The sequence below is a fragment of the Sus scrofa genome, chromosome 13 (assembly GCF_000003025.6).
Source record: "Sus scrofa isolate TJ Tabasco breed Duroc chromosome 13, Sscrofa11.1, whole genome shotgun sequence".
Classification (NCBI taxonomy): domain Eukaryota; kingdom Metazoa; phylum Chordata; class Mammalia; order Artiodactyla; family Suidae; genus Sus; species Sus scrofa.
In genome coordinates, this window is record NC_010455.5 from 23099758 (window position 1) to 23120012 (window position 20255).

The window sequence follows — 20255 nt, forward strand, 5'->3', positions numbered from 1 at the left end:
TTCACAGGGTATTTGGTAGAGTTCTCAGAGATGGGGTATAATGTGATGCCCTAGACTGAATACTGCTCTAGAGCCAGCTAACAGCTCGTCAAAACAGGATCCAGAAGGATTAAACCACTTCCAAGTAACATTACTGTATTCTAGAACAAAGCTTAAGAAGACTTATAGAAATACAAAATTATCAGCATGCAACAAGGTAAAATTCAGTGTCTAGCATCCAAACAAAGATTATCAGATATGCAGAGCATCTGGAAAGCAGTAACAGTAAGCACGCCTTATGCCAAAATCTTGGTTTCTAATGTCGTTCTCTACTAAACAAACAGGGGCTCATTAGAGAAATGTCTGATTTCCAGAGTGTAAGCAGGATATCACATGATAAATCTGGAGTATCTTCTTTTGACAGAAAGAAAAATTTTTTATTTAAAGAAAAGTTCTTAATAATATAAGAGTCAGGTTGAAGGAGCTCCCACTGGCCAAATTAGGGATAATTTAACCACCAAAATCAATTGTGGTTATAAATTATTTAAAAAGAAATCTATATGTTTATGCCAGTGATAATTAGATATATGAGTAAATGGGGGAAACGGGATGACTTTTCATTACAGTAAACCCACCAGTGCTGACTGGTAAATGTAGGAATGAATGGGGAAATTCATCATTTCACAGTTATCATAAAACAATTGTAAAGATTGAATTGGACAAGTATCATCAGTGATTGATAAATATGTAGGAACAGAATATTTACAAGGTCTTAAGTTGTCTCGCTACAGATTGCCCATTAGTTGCGTGGGGAAAAAATAGCTACTGCATACCTGAGAAACTGGAAAATACTTTGGCTAGGCGGCTAAAATTAGCATCACATATGAGGGGCAGAGGAATATGTGGCTGCCTAAGATATGATACCATAGGAAGGATCCATCACTATGCAGAATTCATTTAAGTCTGAAACATGAGGGAACAGACAGACCACAAGCTAGGAATATTCTATTCAAGTGGAGTGTGTAGTAGGCAAGAGCAATGATTATGTGCCAAACTGAAAAAATGCAGGAGTTCTTGCTGTGGCATGATGGGTTAAGAATCCAACTGCAGCAGCTTGGGTCACTGAGGAGGCTCAGGTTCGATCCATGGCCCATTACAGTGAGTTAAAGGGTCTACTATTGCCACAGCTGTTGTGTAGGTTGCAGCTGCATCTCGGACTCAGTCCCTGGTCCAGAAACTTCCATATGCCATGGGTACAGCTCTTTAAAAAAAAAATCTAGAGAGACATGATGACTAACTTCAGTACATAATACCAGACAGCATCCTGAACTAGAACAACAAAGGTTCTAAAGGATATTAGGAAGTCATTGGAGAAGTTGGATTATTAAATTAGAGTGTTATTTTTAAAACTTATTGAATTTGATAACTTTAGTTGTGTGAAGTTATGTAGGAGACTATCCCTATTCTTAAGAAATACTGGAGGTTGGAATTCCCCTCGTGGCGCAGTGGTTAATGAGTCTGATTAGGAACCATGAGACTGCGGGTTCGATCCCTGCCCTTGCTCAGTGGGTTAAGGATCTGGCGTTGCCGTGAGCTGTGGTGTAGGTTGCAGACAAGGCTTGGATCCCACATTGCTGTGGCTCTGCCATAGGCCGGTGGCTACGGCTCCGATTAGACCCCTAGCCTGGGAACCTCCATGTGCCACAGGAGTGGCTCAAGAAAAGGCAAAAAGACAAAAAAAAAAAAAAAAAAAGAAAGAAAGAAATACTGGGAGTTCCCTTGAGGCTCATTAGGTTAAGGATCTGATGTCATTGCAGTGGTTTGGATCACTGCTTCAATCCCTGACCTGGGAACTTCCACATGCTGCAAGTGCAGCCAAAAAAAAAGAGGAAAAGAAAGAAATAGTGACTATGTGGTGGTAAACAGCTATGATTATATGTATCTTATTCTCAAAATGGTACAGAATTGATTTTATATATATGTATTTTTTATATATATATTATATATATATTAAAAAGGAAGCACTAAAAAAGTGGTGAGGGAAAAGTTTAGTAATGGATAAATCTGGGTAAAGAGTATAGCAGTATTCTTTGTATTGTTCTTATTCTAACAGTTCTCTATGTTTAAAATTATTTCCAAATATAAAGTTTTTTGTAAAAGATTTTGTGTTGGCCATATACTTTTATATATACATTAGCTATTGCCTGAATCTTGAGTCTCCATAATAAAATGGTAATAAAAATTTTAAAAACCTAAACTGACCTTTATAAGAAGTCTAAATTTATACTTGGTAGAACTTATCATAAATTGACACTTGTTGGTATTTGTATTCCCTAGTGCCTATATTGAGAATTTCTACTAACTTGTGTTTTTACACCATACACAAAAATGAACTCAAAATAGATTACAAACCTATATGTAAGGCTGAATACTTTAAAACTCTTAGAGGAAAACATAGGCAGAACACTCTGTGACATAAATTGCAGCATTGTCTTTTTTGATTCACTTCCTAAGGAAAATAAAAACAAAAATAACCAAACAGGACCTAATTAAACTTAAAAGCTTTTGCAGGGAGTTCCCGCAGTGGTGCAGCAGCAATAAATCCAACTAGGAACCATGAGGTTGGAGGTTTGATCCCTGGCCTCACTCAGTGGTTTAAGGATCTGGCGTTGCCTTGACCTGTGGTATAGGTTGCAGACATGGCTTGGATCCTGCGTGGCTGTGGTGTAGGCCAGCAGCTGTAGCTCCAATTGGACCCCTAGCTTGGGAATCTCCATATGCCTTGGGAACAGCCCTAAAAAGCAAAAAAGAAAAAAAAAAACTTTTGCACAGCAAAGGAAACCATAAAAAATACGAAAGATAGCCCACAGAATTGGAGATCTTTGCAAATGAAGCAACTGACAAGGGATTAATCTCCAAAATGTACAAACAGGTCATACAGCTTTATATCAGAAAACAGTACAACTGAAAAATGGTGAGAAGATCTAAATAGACGTTGCTCCAGAATTACTACTAATTTAAGATTTACTAAATCAATTTAGCTTAGATTTTTCAAATGAAAGATTATAATTGGTATTTCAATTTTGGCTTAAGATTTCTGCATTAGGAATTACCATCAAGGCTCAGCAGTTAACGAACCCAACTAGTATCCATTAGGACACAGGTTTAATCCCTAGACTCCCTCAGGTGGGAGACGCAGCTTGGGTCCAGCCTTGCCTGTGACTGTGGCGTAGGCCGGCAGCTGCAGCTCCAATTCAACCCCTAGCCTGGGAACTTCCATATGCCTTGGTTGCAGCCCTAAAAAGACAAAAAAAAAAAAAAAAAGATTTCTTCATTAAAGTCCATAATCAGAATTACTCTGCTTTGAGAATGTATTGGATAATTACCTTGAATGTTTACATTGGTTTGAGATACTATGCATTTAATATGTTGATGATTAGTAGAAAGAATTATACTTTGAAGAATGTGATCTCCATACTGCCTGAGAAATTAGTCTCATTATGTTTGCTTATGAACCTCAAGTTCAGAACTCTTAAAATAGCATAAGTATATTGATGCATTAGAGGCTACCTGAACAAAGAATACAGTAGTATCATGACAGCTTTCTTTTTCCAGAAAACTCTCACTAGAATTACCGATGAGTTAAAGAATGAGAATGTTCTTCCTTTCTTGCTTGATCAGAATGAAATGGAGTTGACTTGCATTTCAGCATTCCATGCATGCAGTTTGGAACTGACTACAAGTAACCTGAGTTGTCAAAGTTAACAAGCCTCCTTTTTTTGTATTTTTTTTAGTCTCCCAGAGTGAAAGAGTCATTAACAAATTCTGAGGTAAGTAGATATGATTATTGAATCGTTAAAGTATGTGTGCTTTTTTTGGTTTGGTTTGGTTTTAACATTAAGCACATTTTTTGGTATGTACCCAAATGGAAATGAGAATTTATGCCAGTCAGATTTTATTAGAGGAGTTCCTGCTGTGGCACAGCGGGTTAAGGATCTGGCGTTGCCACAGCTGTGGTATAAGTCACAGTGCGACTTGAATTCAATCCCTGGCCCAGGAGTTTCCACATGCTGCAGGTGCAGCCAAAAAAAAAAATTTACCAGTATCGATTCTGAGTTTGAATGGACCTTTGCAGTAAAGTGGTGCCACTACACTAATTTTTAAAGTTGGCCTAAGGACCCAGACAGAATGTTCTTCCTTTCTTGCTTGATTTTATGAAGTGCTGTTTTTATCTTAGGCTGCTTAAGTGGAAAGTAGGCTTTGTGTATTAATCTGTCCAGGAATTTGTCATATGCCACCTTTTTCCTTGGCCTCTTCTCTTGTCAAATAGATTCTGATATCTGTAGTTATTGCCTCAGTGTGATAGGAGAGCCTACTAATAATAAGTTATGATAAAATACACATAACATAAAATTAACCATCTTAACCATTTTTTAAGTATGCAGTTCACTGGCATTAAAGTACATTCACAGTGTTGTACAACCGTCAGCACCAGCCATCTCCAGAATTCTTTTCACCTTGTAAAATGAAACTCCGTACCTGTTAAGTAGTGACTCCCCATTCTCTTCTCCCCCCAGCCTCTGGCAACATCCGTTCTACTTTCTGACTCTGAATTTGACTACTCTAGGTACCTCATATAAGTAGAATCATAGAGTATTTGTCCTTTCCTAACTGGCATCTTGCATTTTCCTAACTGGTATAATGCCCTCAAGGGTCATCTGTGTAACATTTCCTCTTTGTTTCCTTTTTAACGCTGAATAATACATGTGTGTGTGCCACATTTGCTTACCCATTTATCTGTTAATGGACATTAGGGTTTCTTCTACTTTTTGGCCCTTGTGAGTAATGCTGCAATGAACTTGGCTGTACAAGTACTTGTTTGAGTCCCTGCTTTCAGTTCTTTTGGGGCTATACTCAGAAGGGAATTGCTGGATTATATGATAGTTCTATTTTTAATTTTTTTGAGGAACCACCGTATTGTTTTCCGTAATGGCTGTACTATTTTACATTCCAATCTGCAGTGCACAAAGTTCCAGTCTCTTCACATCCTCTCATTACTTTGTATTGTATAACCTTTCTGTCTTAGAGGTAAACGTATATGTGCATGCAGTTTGGAGGCCACTGTCTTTTTTGAAATAGTGCTGATAATTATAAACATTTAAAAAAAAATCTTTTGTGTGTGTGTGTGTGTGTGTGTGTGTGTTTGGGCCACACCATCTGCAGTGTATGGAGTTCCCAGGCTAGGGATCGAATCAGAGCTGTAGCCACAGCAACACTGGATCCGAGCCGCGTCTGCAACCTACACCACAGCTCACAGCAACACTGGATCCTTAACCCACTGAGCGAGGCTAGGGATCAAACCTGCATCCTCCTGGATGCTAGTCAGTTTTGTTTCCGCTGAGCCACGATGGGTACTCCTCAAAATTAATCTTAAAGTTCTGTTTTTCTACCAAAAACCAGAGCCAGTTAGTAACTTTCGGTTTCCTATGAAGCTAAGTGAACACAAAATTTTACTTCCTTGTCTCTCTTTCTTTTTTTTTTCTTTTCCTTTTTTTAACTTGATCGACTGCACCTGCGGCACATGGAAATTCCCAGGCTAGGGATTGCTTTGGAGCTACACCTGCCAGCCTACACCACAGCCACAGCAACACCAGATCTGAGCTGTATCCACAACCTGTCGCAGCTTGCAGCAATGCCAGATAGTTAACCCACTGAGTGAGGCCAGGGATTGAACCCTCATCCTTATGGACGCTGTGATGGGTTCTTAACTCTCTGAGCCACAATGGGAACTTTCTACTTCCTTGTTTCTTTGATATTACTTTAATAACAGCTGTTAGACCTCTCGTTGCCCTTTTAATTTTTTCCTCCTTTAACTCTAAATTTTAGCTGTTGCATTGATTTTGTTTTCCCCACTAACTTATAATTTTGAATATCTTGTTTTATACTCAGAATCAATCTTTTTTCCTATTACATAATTAAAATTTATGAAATATTTCAAACGTCCAAAGTAATATTTAATGTTTATGTTAATTATAAAGCTTCACATCCATTTCAAACAGCATTTCAGATAAGTTAAGGAATCATTGGTTGATTTTCTTTTTCTGTAAGTAATGGAGGGTCCCTAACATAAAAGTATGTTACTTCTGTTATTTTGTACTTCATAACTTAAGTTTGTATTTTATAGGTGCTGTTTTGCTAGGCAAAGGGGATAGAATAAATGCAGTTTAAAATAAACATGGAGTTGCTGCTGTGGCGCGGTGGGATTAGGGGTCTCTTGCGAGCACTGAGACATAGGTTCAGTTCCCAGCCTGATCCCTGGCCTGGGAACTGCACATACCACCGGGCAGCCAAAAAAGAAAAAAAAAAAAAAAAAAATGGTAGTGTTAAAATAAATGTGATACAGTGAACCCAAAGAAGGGGAAAATAGGGAACTACTTATATCTGCTACAACATGACTGAATCAAAAAACTGCTAAATGAAAGAAGCCAGACACAAAAGAACATACATTGTATGATTTTGTTTATACGTTGTTTCTTTTGTTTGGAAAAAGGCATATTGGTAGAGACAGAGGGTGGATCAGTGGTTGCCTAGGGGCTAAGTGTGAGATTGGGAGTTAACTGTGGTGTTAACTCCCAATCTTTTTGAAAAACCATTGAATTGTGTACTTACAATTGGTGAATTTGATGGGACATAAATTACACCTCAAAAAGTTCTTAAAAACAGGGGGCTTCTAATGCAGCTCAGTGGTTAACAAACCTGACTAGAATCCATGGGGATGCAGGTTCAATCTCTGGCCTGCTCAATGGGTTAAGAATCCAGCGTTGCAGTGAGCTGTGGTCTAGGTCGCAGACACGGCTCAGCACTGCCTGTGTGTTTTTGTTACAGCTGTTTTCAACCACGCACCCTGTGGGTACTTTACTCCAAGTTCCAGAACAGATTTCTGCTCATCTACCTCAGTCCGCAGGGCAGATGCCTGCGCAGCTGACTCCGGTCTCCCTGCCGCCTGCTGCAGAGTTGGCTCCAGTGCAGGCAGCCCAGGTAGGTGGTGCTGCGGGGCCCTGGGTGGGGGAGGAGGACCACCTGGGGGAGAAGGTCGAGGTCCAGGTAGGTTCTGAAACAAGGCAGAAGTTCTATTTGCACAGTTTTACTTTTATGCAAACGAGAAAGTCTGACAAGGATGGCAGAGGTTCTTAAGCAACAAAATAAGTTAATGTTGGAAATATCCAACAAAAGTTTAGCGGGCGTCAGCACTTTTCCCCTGATGCATCGGCAAGGGGTTCTGCCCAAGCCTTGGCAGTTGCACTGCACCACTGCACACTTAAGGGGCAGCAGTTGGGGAGACTTGGAGGCCCAGCACCGGAGGCTCCTTCTTGGGACCCTGGAGGGGGCTTTCTCACCCATTGCGTCATCCCCCACCCACTGTCTCCCCTTCTGCCCACAGAAGCCCAAGAGGCACCATTCCCAGCTGGGCTTGGGCTGGGTGGTGTAGTTCGCAGTGTGGGGAAGCCTGGGGTGAGCAAAGCCCATGCTGCCTCATGGCGGAGATTGGGGGGAGTGGAGGCACTTGTCTGAAAAGGGTGATGGCCTCCATTCACATTGCATGGCCCACCGCATGCGCCCCACAAGCAGCGAGGAGGACCAGGACCAGAGCACTACCCAGTGGCACCCGGCCCCACAGGAGGAACAGGCCTGCCTGCCTTACTGGCTGGACCCCTCAAGAGAGCTGCTCCCTGGTGAACCACCACAGTGAGAACCCAAGGGGAACAGGAACCACCTGCACCTAAGGGAGGTCCTGAAGCTCTAGGGTGGGGTGGTGGGTGAGGGCACCAACCTGAGGACTGGACCGCAACAAGAGGGGCTCCCCTGACCCCTACTCCGAACCCCCGCAGGGAGGGCCTTCTCCAGCCAGGCCAGGAGAAGTGAAGGAGAAGAGGGGCCCTGTCTTGTCAGCTTTTTATTAGGTCATTATTATGATCAAGTTCAGAATATAGCTGGCACTAAGGATCATTTTTGGCTTTTCTGTTTACTTTAATCTGTCTCTGAGCTGTGATTTTCCTGTATTATCTTTTTAAGGTACTTGTCGGAGTTCCCATTGTGGCTTAGCAGGTTAAGAACCTGACAAATATCGGTGAGGATGGGGGTTCCATCCCTGACCTTGCTCATTGGGTTAAAGGATCTGGTGTTGCCATGAGCTGCAACGTAGGTCACAGGTACAGCTCAGATCTGCCATTGCTATGGCTGTGGCTGTGGCGCAGACCAGCAGCTGCAGCTCCAATTCAACCCCTAGCCTGGAAACTTCCTCATGCTGCAGGGGCGGCTGTAGAAAGAAAAAGATACTTGTCAAGACTTGCCTAGTGCCTCAGTGGGTTGGGGATCCAGCATTGTCCCAGTAGTGGCTCAGATTTCTGCTGTGGCAGGGGTTCCATTCCTGGTCTAGAACTTCTATGTGCTGAGGGCATGGCCAAAAAAAAATACTTCTCAGTTTTGTGGGGGTTGATTTTATTGAAATCTGGTGATGTAATCTGTGAATCTGCACAATCAGGCACACAGAGACGTCATTAAATCAGAGCACAGTGAAAGTTGCAGAGGGAATGGGGGTCCCCTGGGAATCTCCATGCTCTGTAGCCCCTACACTTCCCTCAGGAAACTTCAAATACTGTCTGCAGTACGTGACCCTGTGCTCCATGGTGAGAGTAAGAGTTCCAGAGTCTATTCATTTATTAAATAATGCCGATGTTTTTGTTTTATTTTTTCCCAAAATTCAGGTGAGAAGAAAAAAAAATGGAAATGTAGATGTTTTCTTCCGCATCCCAGTGGTGCTCTGCTTTAAGAGACCCCTACTCAGAGCACTTCCACTTGGACATGTTCTAACTTCATTTCACCTTTTCTTCGCCCAAGCTTTCCATTTCTGTCCATCATGTGGGAAAAGAGGCGATTATCTTATGAAAACTGATGGAAAGATTGGATTCATTTTATAAAGGGCTTAAATAGAATGTATATCCTCCAGGGACAGCTGTATAGCTTTCAGAAAGTGTTAGTTTAGTCCTTAAAGACCTAGAAATTCCAGCTTGGATGGATTCCCCAGGGCAAGCCAGTTTAGACCCTACCTAATGTGTTGTATGATACACTGGCAGATTTTTTGGCCCCCTGCATCTGCGCTATATGGAAGTTCCCTGGCCAGGGAACGATCCTACACCACAGCTATGGCAATGCCAGATCCTTAACCCACTGTGCCACACAGAAACTTCCTGGCAGATTTTTAAAGGGAAAAACCCAGCTTCATGTTCTCTTCCCTTGTGGAGGGGAACAGGGTTCTGAAAAATACAGCATTGCAGTGTGGCTGTGTATGGAATTTCACGTGGGTTTGAGAATTGCCTTTGTACTTGTGTCTGACTCGGGCTGACATTCAGTTCTTGTTACTGCCTTGCAGTACATGTCTTCCCACAGCAGAGAGTGTCCTAGGGACTAGGATAGTCACATCTGGAGGTGAGGAAAATGCTGCTGAGTGGACAAGTCCTCTACTGACGAACATTAGTCACGTCCACACTTAATAGTCCAGGCAATGACTTTATACTTTTCAATGCTTTTTTAGGCTCAGTCTTCAGGAGCAGGTTCACAAGAAACCAAGATCCCAATCAGTCTAGTACTAAGGTTACGGTAAGCAGACATTTTGTTGTTTTTTTTCTGAATACTCTGAATAAGCTCATTTCTCCTTGTAAGTTACTCCTTCTAGTAATATGTGCCTGAGAGCAGCTGGGTAGGGTTGTGCATCCTCCCAGTGTCAAGTGCTGTTTGCTTGCAGGTATATTATTTCCGTCAGAAATAATAGCGACCTCGGAGTTCCCATTGTGGCTTAGTGGTTAGCGAATCCGACTAGGAACCATGAGGTTGCGGGTTCGATCCCTGGCCTTGCTCAGTGGATTAAGGATCTGGCATTGCCGTGAGCTGTGGTGTAGTTCACAGACACGGCTCAGATCCCACGTTGCTGTGACTGTGGCGTAAGCCGGCGGCTACAGCTCCAGTTGGACCCCTAGCCTGGGAACCTCCATATGCCATGGGAGAAGCCCTAGAAAAGGCAAAAAAAAAAAAAAAAAAAAAGAAGAAGAAGAAGAAGAATGGCAAGGACATAAATTAGAAGGGTTATAGGACAGTTAGATGATCACTCAGTTGTTTGCTCTGAGCCCTTAATGTGAGCTCATTAGGACAAATCATATGATTCTATGGTCAGAAAGATGTTTCTGGAGGCAAAGTTTGCTGGTATATGTAGGCATAATTTGTACAAATAAATTCAGAACTCATTTAATACATTTTTTTTTCTTTCATAGGAATTCAAAAAAAGAACTAAATGATATTCGATTCGAATTTACTCCTGGGAGAGGTGAGGCATCAAAACATTGAAAACAAAATAACCTCTCATTTGTCATTTAAGGAAATGTGTGTGAAGTTTCTATCCATTAGATATATTTTGCTCTTAAAGATAAAAACGTTCCTGGTTTGGAGTTCCCATTGTGGTGCAGCAGAAATGAATCCAACTAGTATCCATGAGGATATGGTTTGATCTCTGGCCTCACTCAGTGGGTCGGGTATCTGGTGTTGCTGTGGGCTGTGCTTTAAGTCGCAGATGTAGATCAGATCCCAAGTTGCCATGGCTGTGGCATAGGCCAGCAGCTACAGCTCCAATTTGACCCCTAGCCTGGGAACCTCCATATGCCGTGGGTGCGGCCCTAAAAAGCAAAAAAAAAAAAAAAAAAAAAAGTTCATGGGTTCCTGGTACAGGAGTTCCCTGGTAGCTTAGCAGGTTAAGGATCTGGCATTGTCACTGCTGTGGGTCTGGTTACAGCCGTGGCATGGATTTGATCCCTGGCCAGGGAACTCCCACATGTCATGGCTGTGGCCCAAAAAAGTGCAGTTCATTTATTACTACCTCATTTAGCAAACTGAGTATAGTACAAACAGTAATGAATATAGCTCTGATTTGCTCCTTACCATACAGCAGGCATCGTGTTAAGCAGTATCTTATTAGATTCTCAGAACAGCTCTTAAAGGAAGGTTATGTCTCCATGGCATAGTTGATCAAATGAAGGCTTAGAGAGAGTAAAGTAACTGGTTACAGTTCACATAGCTGAGAAGAGATGTAGCTGGAATTCATACCCAAATCTGTTGGTGCACAGTTCCTGCTCTTATCACTGAATATGGTTGTCCTCTCTGACAGCAAAGAAGCAGCAGGGCTTCATATGCCCTTCCTCCCCAGCTGAAGCTATGCCCTGTCATGCATCGTTTCTGGCCATGAACTTCTCCCCACAAACAAGGCATATTCTCTCTCTCTTGCCTTCGTTACTCAGGATTCTTTCTTGGGAAGTGGCCCGAAGCCAGCGAGTATCTGTCCTATGTGCCTTTCTTACTCTTCCCGCTGTCTCTGTATCATGAGCAGCTCACTCTCAAATGCAAAGAACAAATGCATATGTACAGAGGTGTTTCTGTTTTCCTTTTTAAAGCCAGACAGTCACATTTTAAGGTACGATTTCAAATCACTGCTCATTGGTACAAGTAGAGGTCCTCCCATTCCCTCCAGGGGTTCTCTTTAGCCATCAGGAAGGAATCATTTGGAGATGAGGTTAACTGATGGTACTCTGTCCTCATCTTTTTAGTTTCTAGTTATATACCCATTGCTCAGATTGTACTACCTGGAGTAAAAACAAGATATGAAGGAAAGCCCATCAGAATAAAAAAGAAAATGTTTTTTAGCAAAAAAACTTTGAGTGTAATCCCCAAAGAGAAGAGATTACAATTTGTTCTCTTAAGATTTAATTGGGGAGTTCCCATCATGGCACAGTGGAAACAAATCTGACTAGGAACCATAAGGTTGCTGGATCGATCTCTGGCCTCGTTCAGTGGGTTAAGGATCCAGCATAGCCATGAGCTGTGGTGTAGGTTGCAGACATGGCTCCGATCTGGCATTGCTGTGGCTGTGGTGTAGGCCAGCGGCTACAGCTCTGATTAGATCCCTAGCCTGGGAAACGCCATATGCCGCAGGTGCGACCCTAAAAAGACAAAAGACAAAAGACAAAAAAAAAAAAAAAAGATTTACTTGAGACTAAATTATTCTGTTTTATTAGCCCCGGAGATGTCACACACTCATTGTCGTGTCTCCGAGCTCATAGGGCTTGGGTCCAGGATTGACTTCAGACTAGTAGTTTCCTCTGCAGCATCACTATCAGGTGCTCTTCTGACAAGGACAAGAACTCATCTAAATTATGCCATCGTTTAGAAAGTTATCTTTACATTGAGCCTATATTTGCCTTATGGTTGTTACAGGTTCTGCCTTCTAGCTAGACCTGTGAGAGTCCCTCACTTGAGATAATCCTGGTGGCAGCAAAAACCTTTGTGTGGGAGGAAGTCCCACCTGCCGTCATGGTTTTGTGGATTTAGCAGCTAGCCTCTGGCCATGCCAACACCAGCTCTAGGAGTTAGCAGGGACACGCAGGCACAGGAACTGGAGACCTTCTTCTTTGTCCTTACAGATACAGCAGAGGGTGTCTCCCAGGAACTCATTTCTGCTGGCCTCGTCGATGGAAGGGATTTAGTAATAGGTAACTACTTTGCGTTCTGCTCTTGTGTTCCCATGTCTCTGCATATATACTTAGGATCTGAAAACCAGACTTTTATTCCCCTGAGTAGGTCTAATGGTTCTTGGAATGGTTCTTAGTTTTGTGGAATAACAGGTACAGGGGACAGGTTCTTATAAAAAAGAAAATCTCGTTTCTGAGTTTCCTTTGTGACCCCTGATGATAGTAAATGAAAACTTACCCAGGCCTCTGGGAGACTCTGCTAGAAACCATGACAGAAGTCATAAGTTAGAGTAAGCTTGGCCGTACCTAATCCATTTTGAAGGATAAACGCAACCCTTATGGAGCTAAGAGATAAGCAAAAATCATTAGAGATTTAGTCCTAAAAAAAAACAGGAAATGAGTTCCTGTCGTGGCGCAGTGGTTAACGAATCCAGCTAGGAACCATGAGGTTTCAGGTTTGATCCCTGGCCTTGCTCAGTGGGTTAAGGATCCAGCGTTACCGTGAGCTGTGGTGTAAGTTGCAGCCTTGGCTCGGATCCTGAGTACCTGTGGCTCTGGCGTAGGCTAGTGGCTACAGCTCTGATTTGACACCTATCCTGGGAACCTCCATATGCCGAGGGAGTGGCCCAAGAAATGGCAAAAAGACAAAAAACAAAAACAAAAAAACAGGAAATAAGAAAAGGCACAGTCAGGCCATGGGTGCATATTACTAAAGGAAAAGGCTATCATCTAGGGCAAGTCAGCAGTTTCAAAGGGCAAAATAGTTTAAGGTCTGCTATATGTGGACCACATACAGTGTCTGTTATTTTTTTGCCCACACCCCCACCCCTCACCTCACCCCAAGTGTCTGTTTTTAAACCATTCCTAGCTCACAGAACAGAAACAAGCCGAGGGCCATAGCTGGCCAGTTCCCATTCAAGGGTTTTCTGCCCAACAAATAGGCAAATCATGCCTCTTTCACTTGAGTGTCTTTCCTAATTTAATATAGCATCTTAAAGTTAATTTCTCAGTGAATCAAGATTTATTTTGCTACTTGGAGTTGAGTTTTAAAAAAACCTTTCTGGAGTTCCGTTGTGGCTCAGCAGTAACAAATCTGACTAGTGTCCATGAGGATGTAGGTTCGATCCCTGGCCTTGCTCAGTGGGTTAAGAATTCAGTGTTGCTGTGGCTTAGGCTGGCAGCTGTAACGCCAGTTCACCCCTAGCCTGGGAATTGCCATATGCCACAGGTGCGGCCCTAAAAAAAAAAAAAAAAAAAAAAAAATTAAAAATAGGAAAAAACTTCTGTTCGGGGAGTGATTTATCTTTCTGCTTCTATTTTGATATAGAAGATTCTGAATTACCATTTAAATTTTTTAAATAAGGTTGAAAGTGTATTTACTGAGTTTCTCATTACTTTCTCTGTTTGTATGATTACAGTGGCAGCTAATTTGCAGAAAATTGTGGAAGAACCCCAGTCAAATCGTTCTGTCACTTTCAAACTGGTATTCATCCCTTTCTTCTTGTTAAACCATCTCACCTTTTGCACACCAGTGGCCTCCTCAGACCAACTTCCCTATTCTTTGAGTGATAAGAGTATTAAAAGATGGTGGATTGTGTTTGTTTAGCTTCCCCAGTGCCTTGAGCTGATGTCTCCCTCAGTAGCTTCCCTTCTCCTCTCCTTCCAGAAAGCCTCCTACCCAAGGCCCTTGATTATTTATTCTCAAGAGAGATTGTTAATGAACCTGATTCCACTTTTGTATCCAGACTCCATCTTTTCTGGAAGAAATACCATTATCAACCTCTTGTTTGTATCCCAGGGACCTGTCCCCCACTGCCCTCCCTCCTGCAGTCCTCGTATCAGTTTTAATTGCCACCTGTAATTTTGTTTATAACTAGCCACAGCTTCTCATTTTGTTTGGTTCTTAGGCATCTGGTGTTGAAGGCTCGGATATTCCTGATGACAGTAAACTAATAGGATTTGCCCAGCTCAGCATCAGCTAAAACACAGCCCTGGAAGAGGCGGCCTAAGGAGATTCCACACATGCGTATCTCTGTTGCTTCTGTTGGCCTAAACCCACTACTGCCAAAGAACCCAGCAACAAACCTCCCAGCTAGGAGCTTTAGAGGTCTGTCTTTATGTTTTTCCTGCCATCATTACCCTTTTTCCCATAGGGCAAGAAAAGTTGGATCACCAGTGGCCAGCATCCCTTTAAGGAGTTCCGTTGGTAAACGTACTGCACATGTTCCCTGTCTTCCTGCATCTAAGAAGTGGCCTGGGTGCCTCAGAGCCCAGAGGGGAGGTCTGTCAGTCTTGCCTTACTCCAGTGATGGCGCTGGGTGCAAAGTAACAGCTGTGTTGGGCCTCCTCACCCTGCTTACTCTCCCACACCTGACAGGAGTGGGCATCTTAGGATATCTCTTCACCACCGAAGTAGCATTTCAGAGTTGATTGTTCAGCCGGAGCCCAGAGGATTTAATTTAGTGATTTTTTTTTTTTTTTTTTCTTTTTGTATCTGCTATGAATTCTAGCAACCTATGTTAGGAAAAAGCACAGCCTCAGATGGAGGCAGCCTAAACTGTGTTCTAGTTTTGTTCATGACGTTTCTAAGCATTTTGCTGAAGCTGCTCTCAGGCACCCCTCTTCATTACTCCCTCCAGAAAGGGTTGCTAGCCTTAACTTCAGCTGGTGCAAAACACTGACTGTAATCGAACATCAGCCATTGGATCCTTCACAGTGGAACTTTGGACTATTTTTAGAGAAAACATCAAGTAATGGCTTGTGGAAGAGAATTTTCCCAGCAGAGGTTTTTGAACAGGAGAAATCATAACTCATATCATTGTGGAAGTGTTTATTTTCAAACCTTAAAAATTTGAAGAAAAACTGCTCCTTGATCCTCCCATGAAAATCAATTTGCCTGGCCTCCAAGTCCTGAGGAAATGCAGGCTGAGATTTCTACAGCAATAAAGGAGATTCACACTGGGCCAGAGAGGCCTGCCTTCTGCCCCCTCTCCTGCACTGACCCTTTGGAGGGGGTCCACACTTCTGTGCGCTGAACCTGACCCAAGATGGAAAGTGAAACCACATGTGCCGTGACTTTTAGGATTTATGAGTAGACAGTGTTCGTTTTGATTTTCTACAGAAATAATATAAATTATTCTCTAGGTTTAAAAAAGAGCACTCATAATGCAATATGTGAATCATCAGTGGAGTTGATTTTTCTTTTTTTCCTACTGTTTCACAGCCCTAGTAGTGAGGGCTATCTGTCTAACTGCAGATAGCCCTAACAAGTTTTGTAAATAAAACAGATCCTCAATCTGGCCTTAAAGTGACACACAAAGATGGGCTTTGGCCCCATGGAAAGGGGAGAGTTGCTTCTTAGAGAATCGTGGTAGCCCTCCAGCATTGTTGGTCTGTGAATAACAAGATTGCTTTACCTAGTTTTCTCTTGGAGCACCTGGGAAAGCTTTCCCTACAACTGACTTGCTACAGTTTTGTTTCATTCTGAGCTTGTAGTTTTAGTCATGGGCTTTCTTCACCTGCCCTGGATATAATGGCTTGTTGGGAAAAGATGGCTGTTGGCAAGAAAAGGAGGGGATGGTTTGGGATGGGGGTTGGGAGGAAAATAGATTAGATGTTCAGATACCAAAGTCCAAGGTTGCAGCAGGATTAGTAAAAGGAAGGAGCCTGCTGAGCCTGGAGAAAGAAAAGATTGATCAGTTTTCTGGACAGATATTTAGCTTTCTCTTTTCCTTTTTTCTTTTTCTTTTTTTTCTTTTTTTTTTTTTTAGAAGAGGGTTGGGGGAACAAGGACAGGAAGGTAGGAGTAAATAATGAAAAAGGGATAGTGTCTTTGGTACAGACTAGTGGCTTACCTTGGAATGTGTGTTTTGATTTCAAATCAGCCCATCATAACCTACTTATTTATGAATACAAAGGGTGGTGGCATCACTATTCTGCCTTTTATTTGGAGGTGGTTGAGAGCCTAGGCTTGGAGGAAGCAACAGCCTATCCCCCTGTTCAATTTCTCTAGCCAGCCGTTATCTTTGAACTGCAGTGGGACAGCTGTGACAATAGAAGTGGGCTGGGGCTTTCTTTTTGTTTTCCATTCACCTTTTGCCCTGCTGGGAATTAGGAGCCAGATACCAAGCCCCAGAACAGTGTTATTTCTTCTTCTGCATGATGTATGGTGGACTCCCTTTGCCGACTTGTACGGTGATGCTGAAAAAATGAGTGAACAGAAGCTTCCCAAGTGGGACAGCACGTGACCTAGTGAGCAAACCTCACTTCTCCCCAGCAGCGGTGGTTCAGGATTCACCTGTTTCCCTAGGGCCTCAGAATGCCCTGGTCCCTGGGGTAGGGACTGACTGAGCACAAGGTAACATGTGCCAATGCTATTTGTGAAATGTATGGTCTTTTTAAATGACTAATGGATTTCTTGGGTTTTTTTCCTGCTTACATTTTGAGCAAAATCCTAGAGCCAGCCCATATTCTAATAATCTGGAGGACAGAATAATGGTATATCACTAAATGGAGGTTCCTCCTTGTGTCGTGTACTAGATTATGGAAGATGTAAAATATTTGACTTTTCCCCCTTCCCTTTTTTTTTCTCTTTTGACTTTGTACTTTGCTGCATGTTTCATTCATTTTTAATCAATAAAGAATAAATTGTCTGTCTTGGTGGAAAGATTCTTGACTTTAGTGGCTTTTGGTAGGAGCAGTGGGAAGTGGGTCAAGATATCACTACTAACTTCAATTTTCGTGGGATGAGAGAAAAGCCACTAACTAAAAAAAGATAAAGAGCATGAGTTAATCTACAAATTATCTAGAAGAACTTAAAACCATTGTACAAATGGAGAAACTGAAATCTCAGAAGAGAGAGTTATCTGCCTAGGGAAATTTGTTAGGGTGGGATGTGGAACTCCAGCACTGATATTCTGTGTTTAATTCTGCTCATGCTACTGGGCAGGAGAAAGATCCCAGATTCAAGCCCTTGGGAGTCTCTGACAGATCTAAGAACTGTTGCTTTTCAGTTTGTTCAGCTTTTTATCTGCTGGAACAGAGTGACAACTTTCAAGCCGTTTACATTTTGGAGCAGAAACCAGAACTCCTATCCCCTATTTTTATTACTAGAGTCCTTCTCAGACTTCAAAGAGACTTGAGATACCATCCAGTGCTTCTCTATAGGCGATGTTTGTGGAATACCCTCCCCCACCCCCACCTATACACCAACACACCAACACAGGTGACTGCCAGTGATTGTGTGTTCATTCAGCTTATGCAGCTCCAGTGGTTAGAACACTCTTGTTACACCTCTCTTTGGTCTTAGTTGTGCCCTTGACCGAAGGCAGGTACAAGGAGAGAAGAAGAGAGAGACAGGCTGTGGGATCTCACAGGAAGGGCCAGAGCAACCTGGTCCTACCCTGCAGTCTCCTAGAAGACAGTGGAGGTGACCAGACTGCTCAGGGACGTCAGAGACCAGCACCTATACTACTTTGAGCTCATCCTCCCAGGTCAGTGAGACCACAGGGTAGGGAAGTCTCTAGGGCTATGATGTGCCTGGGAGGGCTCCCTCAAAGAACAGAGCCAGTTGTGGGCTTAAAGCATCATGGGGAGCCTTCAGCAGACTGGTGGGGAGCGGAGTTAAGAGGGCAAATAAGAGGAGTTCCTGTCATGGTTCAGCGGAAATGAATCTGACTAGGAACCATGAGGTTGAGGGTTTGATCGCTGGCGTCGATTAGTGGCTTAAAGATCTGCATTGCTGTGAGCTGTGGTGTCGTCCAAGATGTGGCTCGGATCTGGCATTGCTGTGGCTGTGGTGTAGGCCGGCAGCAACAGCTCCGACTAGACCCCTAGCCTGGGAATCTCCATATGCCCTCAAAAGACAAAAAAAAAAAGAAGAAGAAGAAGACAAATAAGTTCAGTGGCATTTAGGGGTCATAGTTACAACTGTGGACTGCCTTTGGTTAAGTCCTACTCTTCTATCCAGAGTCTCATCATTTATCTGTGGTTTTAGAATCCCAAGCCAAGCAATGGAAGAACCCTTAGCGACCATCTAGCTCAAGCTTTTCCCTTTACATGGATATAGAAATTGAGGCCAGAGAGGTAGAAGAGGCAGACTGAGGGTCACACCAAATCAGTCGGGGAGCCAAGCTTCCGGTCTTCTGTCTCCAACCCCCTTGCAGCCTTGGAGCTGGAAGCACCAACAGTCCTTTACCTGATCAGAGTGAGGAAACAAGGAGGAGGAGCCCAGACTCCTGTCTCCTCCTCAGTTTCCCCCAAAATGGGAGCACAGAAGTGAGCAATGGCCACTGGTATCATCTGCTTTCTTGGCAGTTCACTCAAGGCTGTGCTAAGGATGAGAACGCACAAGGGAGCCAGGTGAGGAAGAAGAGGTGGGGCTGGGAACAGTGGGGAGTTTGGGATGGGGTGGTCGTGGACCCTTGGCTGTGCCTTCCAGCCTCTGCCCTGCCTGGACCCTCCCTTCATGCTGACTACTTAAGAGGCAGCGGATACAGGCCCACTGTATCCAGAACTGCCCTGCACAGCCTTGCTCCTTGCATTCCCTTGACCCATGCACCTCTACTCATCTCTTAAAATGGTTCAAAATCAAAACACTTGAAAAGGCTTTTCTGATGCATATACCAGCAAATATGTGAATGTCAGTGTGATACACAAGCGTGTTTTGTACCCCACCTCCCATAATTGAACTAGATGTCTTCCAAGCCCTGGGTCTACCTCCAGTAAGACTGGAGGGCAAAAGGGCAAAAAGGGTGAGGGCCTTTATCTTTGAGAAGGTCCTGTTGTCAGAGGTCCTACCTTCTCTTAGTCCCCAGTCCTGTAAGAATCTTGACCTACCAGCCACCTCGCTATGCCTCATCCCAACCTTGACTCCCGCCCAGTTATAGGAATGACCCCCCAAAATGGGGGCTTCCACAGCTGGGGCTGCAGCTTTGTCCTTTGTCCGCCTATTCTCCCCAAGGTTGCCCAGGGTAGCTGGGGCTGCTCTTGGGCAGCTTGCATTTGTTTTTATCTTGGGAGGGTGTTAATGATTTCTTCCTTAAGAAGATAGAGACAAAGATGCTCCTGTTAGCCCTTCCGTAATCAGCCTCCATTCTTGAATTGTCTTTGATGCAGAAAGGAAAGGCATTTATGCCCTTCATGGGTCTCCTTGCTTTGATACTACCCTGAGATTGACTGGTACTGCCACCACTGCATGCTAGAGACCCTGCAGGGAAAAATAAGACCAGGGTCATGAGACCAGATTGGTCTGCTGGCAGAGTTAACATGTAGCCTGTGTCATTGCTACTCTGCTAAATTATCCCCCACTGCCCTGCAGTGTTGAAACTACTCTCAGAATTTGGATTCTCTCATAATGGCAGGGGTTTGTGCTGGTGTGAATTGTAGAGGATATTACAGTTAGTTAGGGGTGTTGTTGCTGTGCACCACATAACATTTGGCTAAAGCTTGCTGATATGTGCCTGGCCTGAGAATTTCCTCTTGTGGTGCCTGTCACCCAGTCTGTAAAACATCCTCAGGTCCTCCAAGCCAGAGTCATGGACTTTTTTTTTTTTTTTGCTTTTTATGGCCGCACCTGCGGCATATAGCATTTCCCAGGCTAGGGGTCAAATCAGAGCTACAGCTGCCGGCCTACACCACAGCCACAGCAACAAGGGATCTGAACTGTGTCTGCGATCTACACCATAGCTCATGGCAACGCTGGATCTC

The 20255-nt window shown here is 43.3% G+C and overlaps 1 protein-coding gene across 2 annotated transcripts in view; it reads left to right on the top strand.

Moving 5' to 3' along the window:
* OXSR1 (oxidative-stress responsive 1) overlaps nt 1-17200 on the top strand; it is a 96119-nt gene extending 78919 nt beyond the window's left edge. For both annotated transcript variants that reach the window (NM_214342.1, XM_021068550.1), the window contains 7 exon segments: nt 3774-3809; nt 6865-7017; nt 9572-9636; nt 10305-10357; nt 12501-12569; nt 13967-14031; nt 14456-17200. In NM_214342.1, coding sequence (NP_999507.1) covers nt 3774-3809; nt 6865-7017; nt 9572-9636; nt 10305-10357; nt 12501-12569; nt 13967-14031; nt 14456-14530 — 516 coding nt within the window. In that variant the 3' untranslated portion in view covers nt 14531-17200.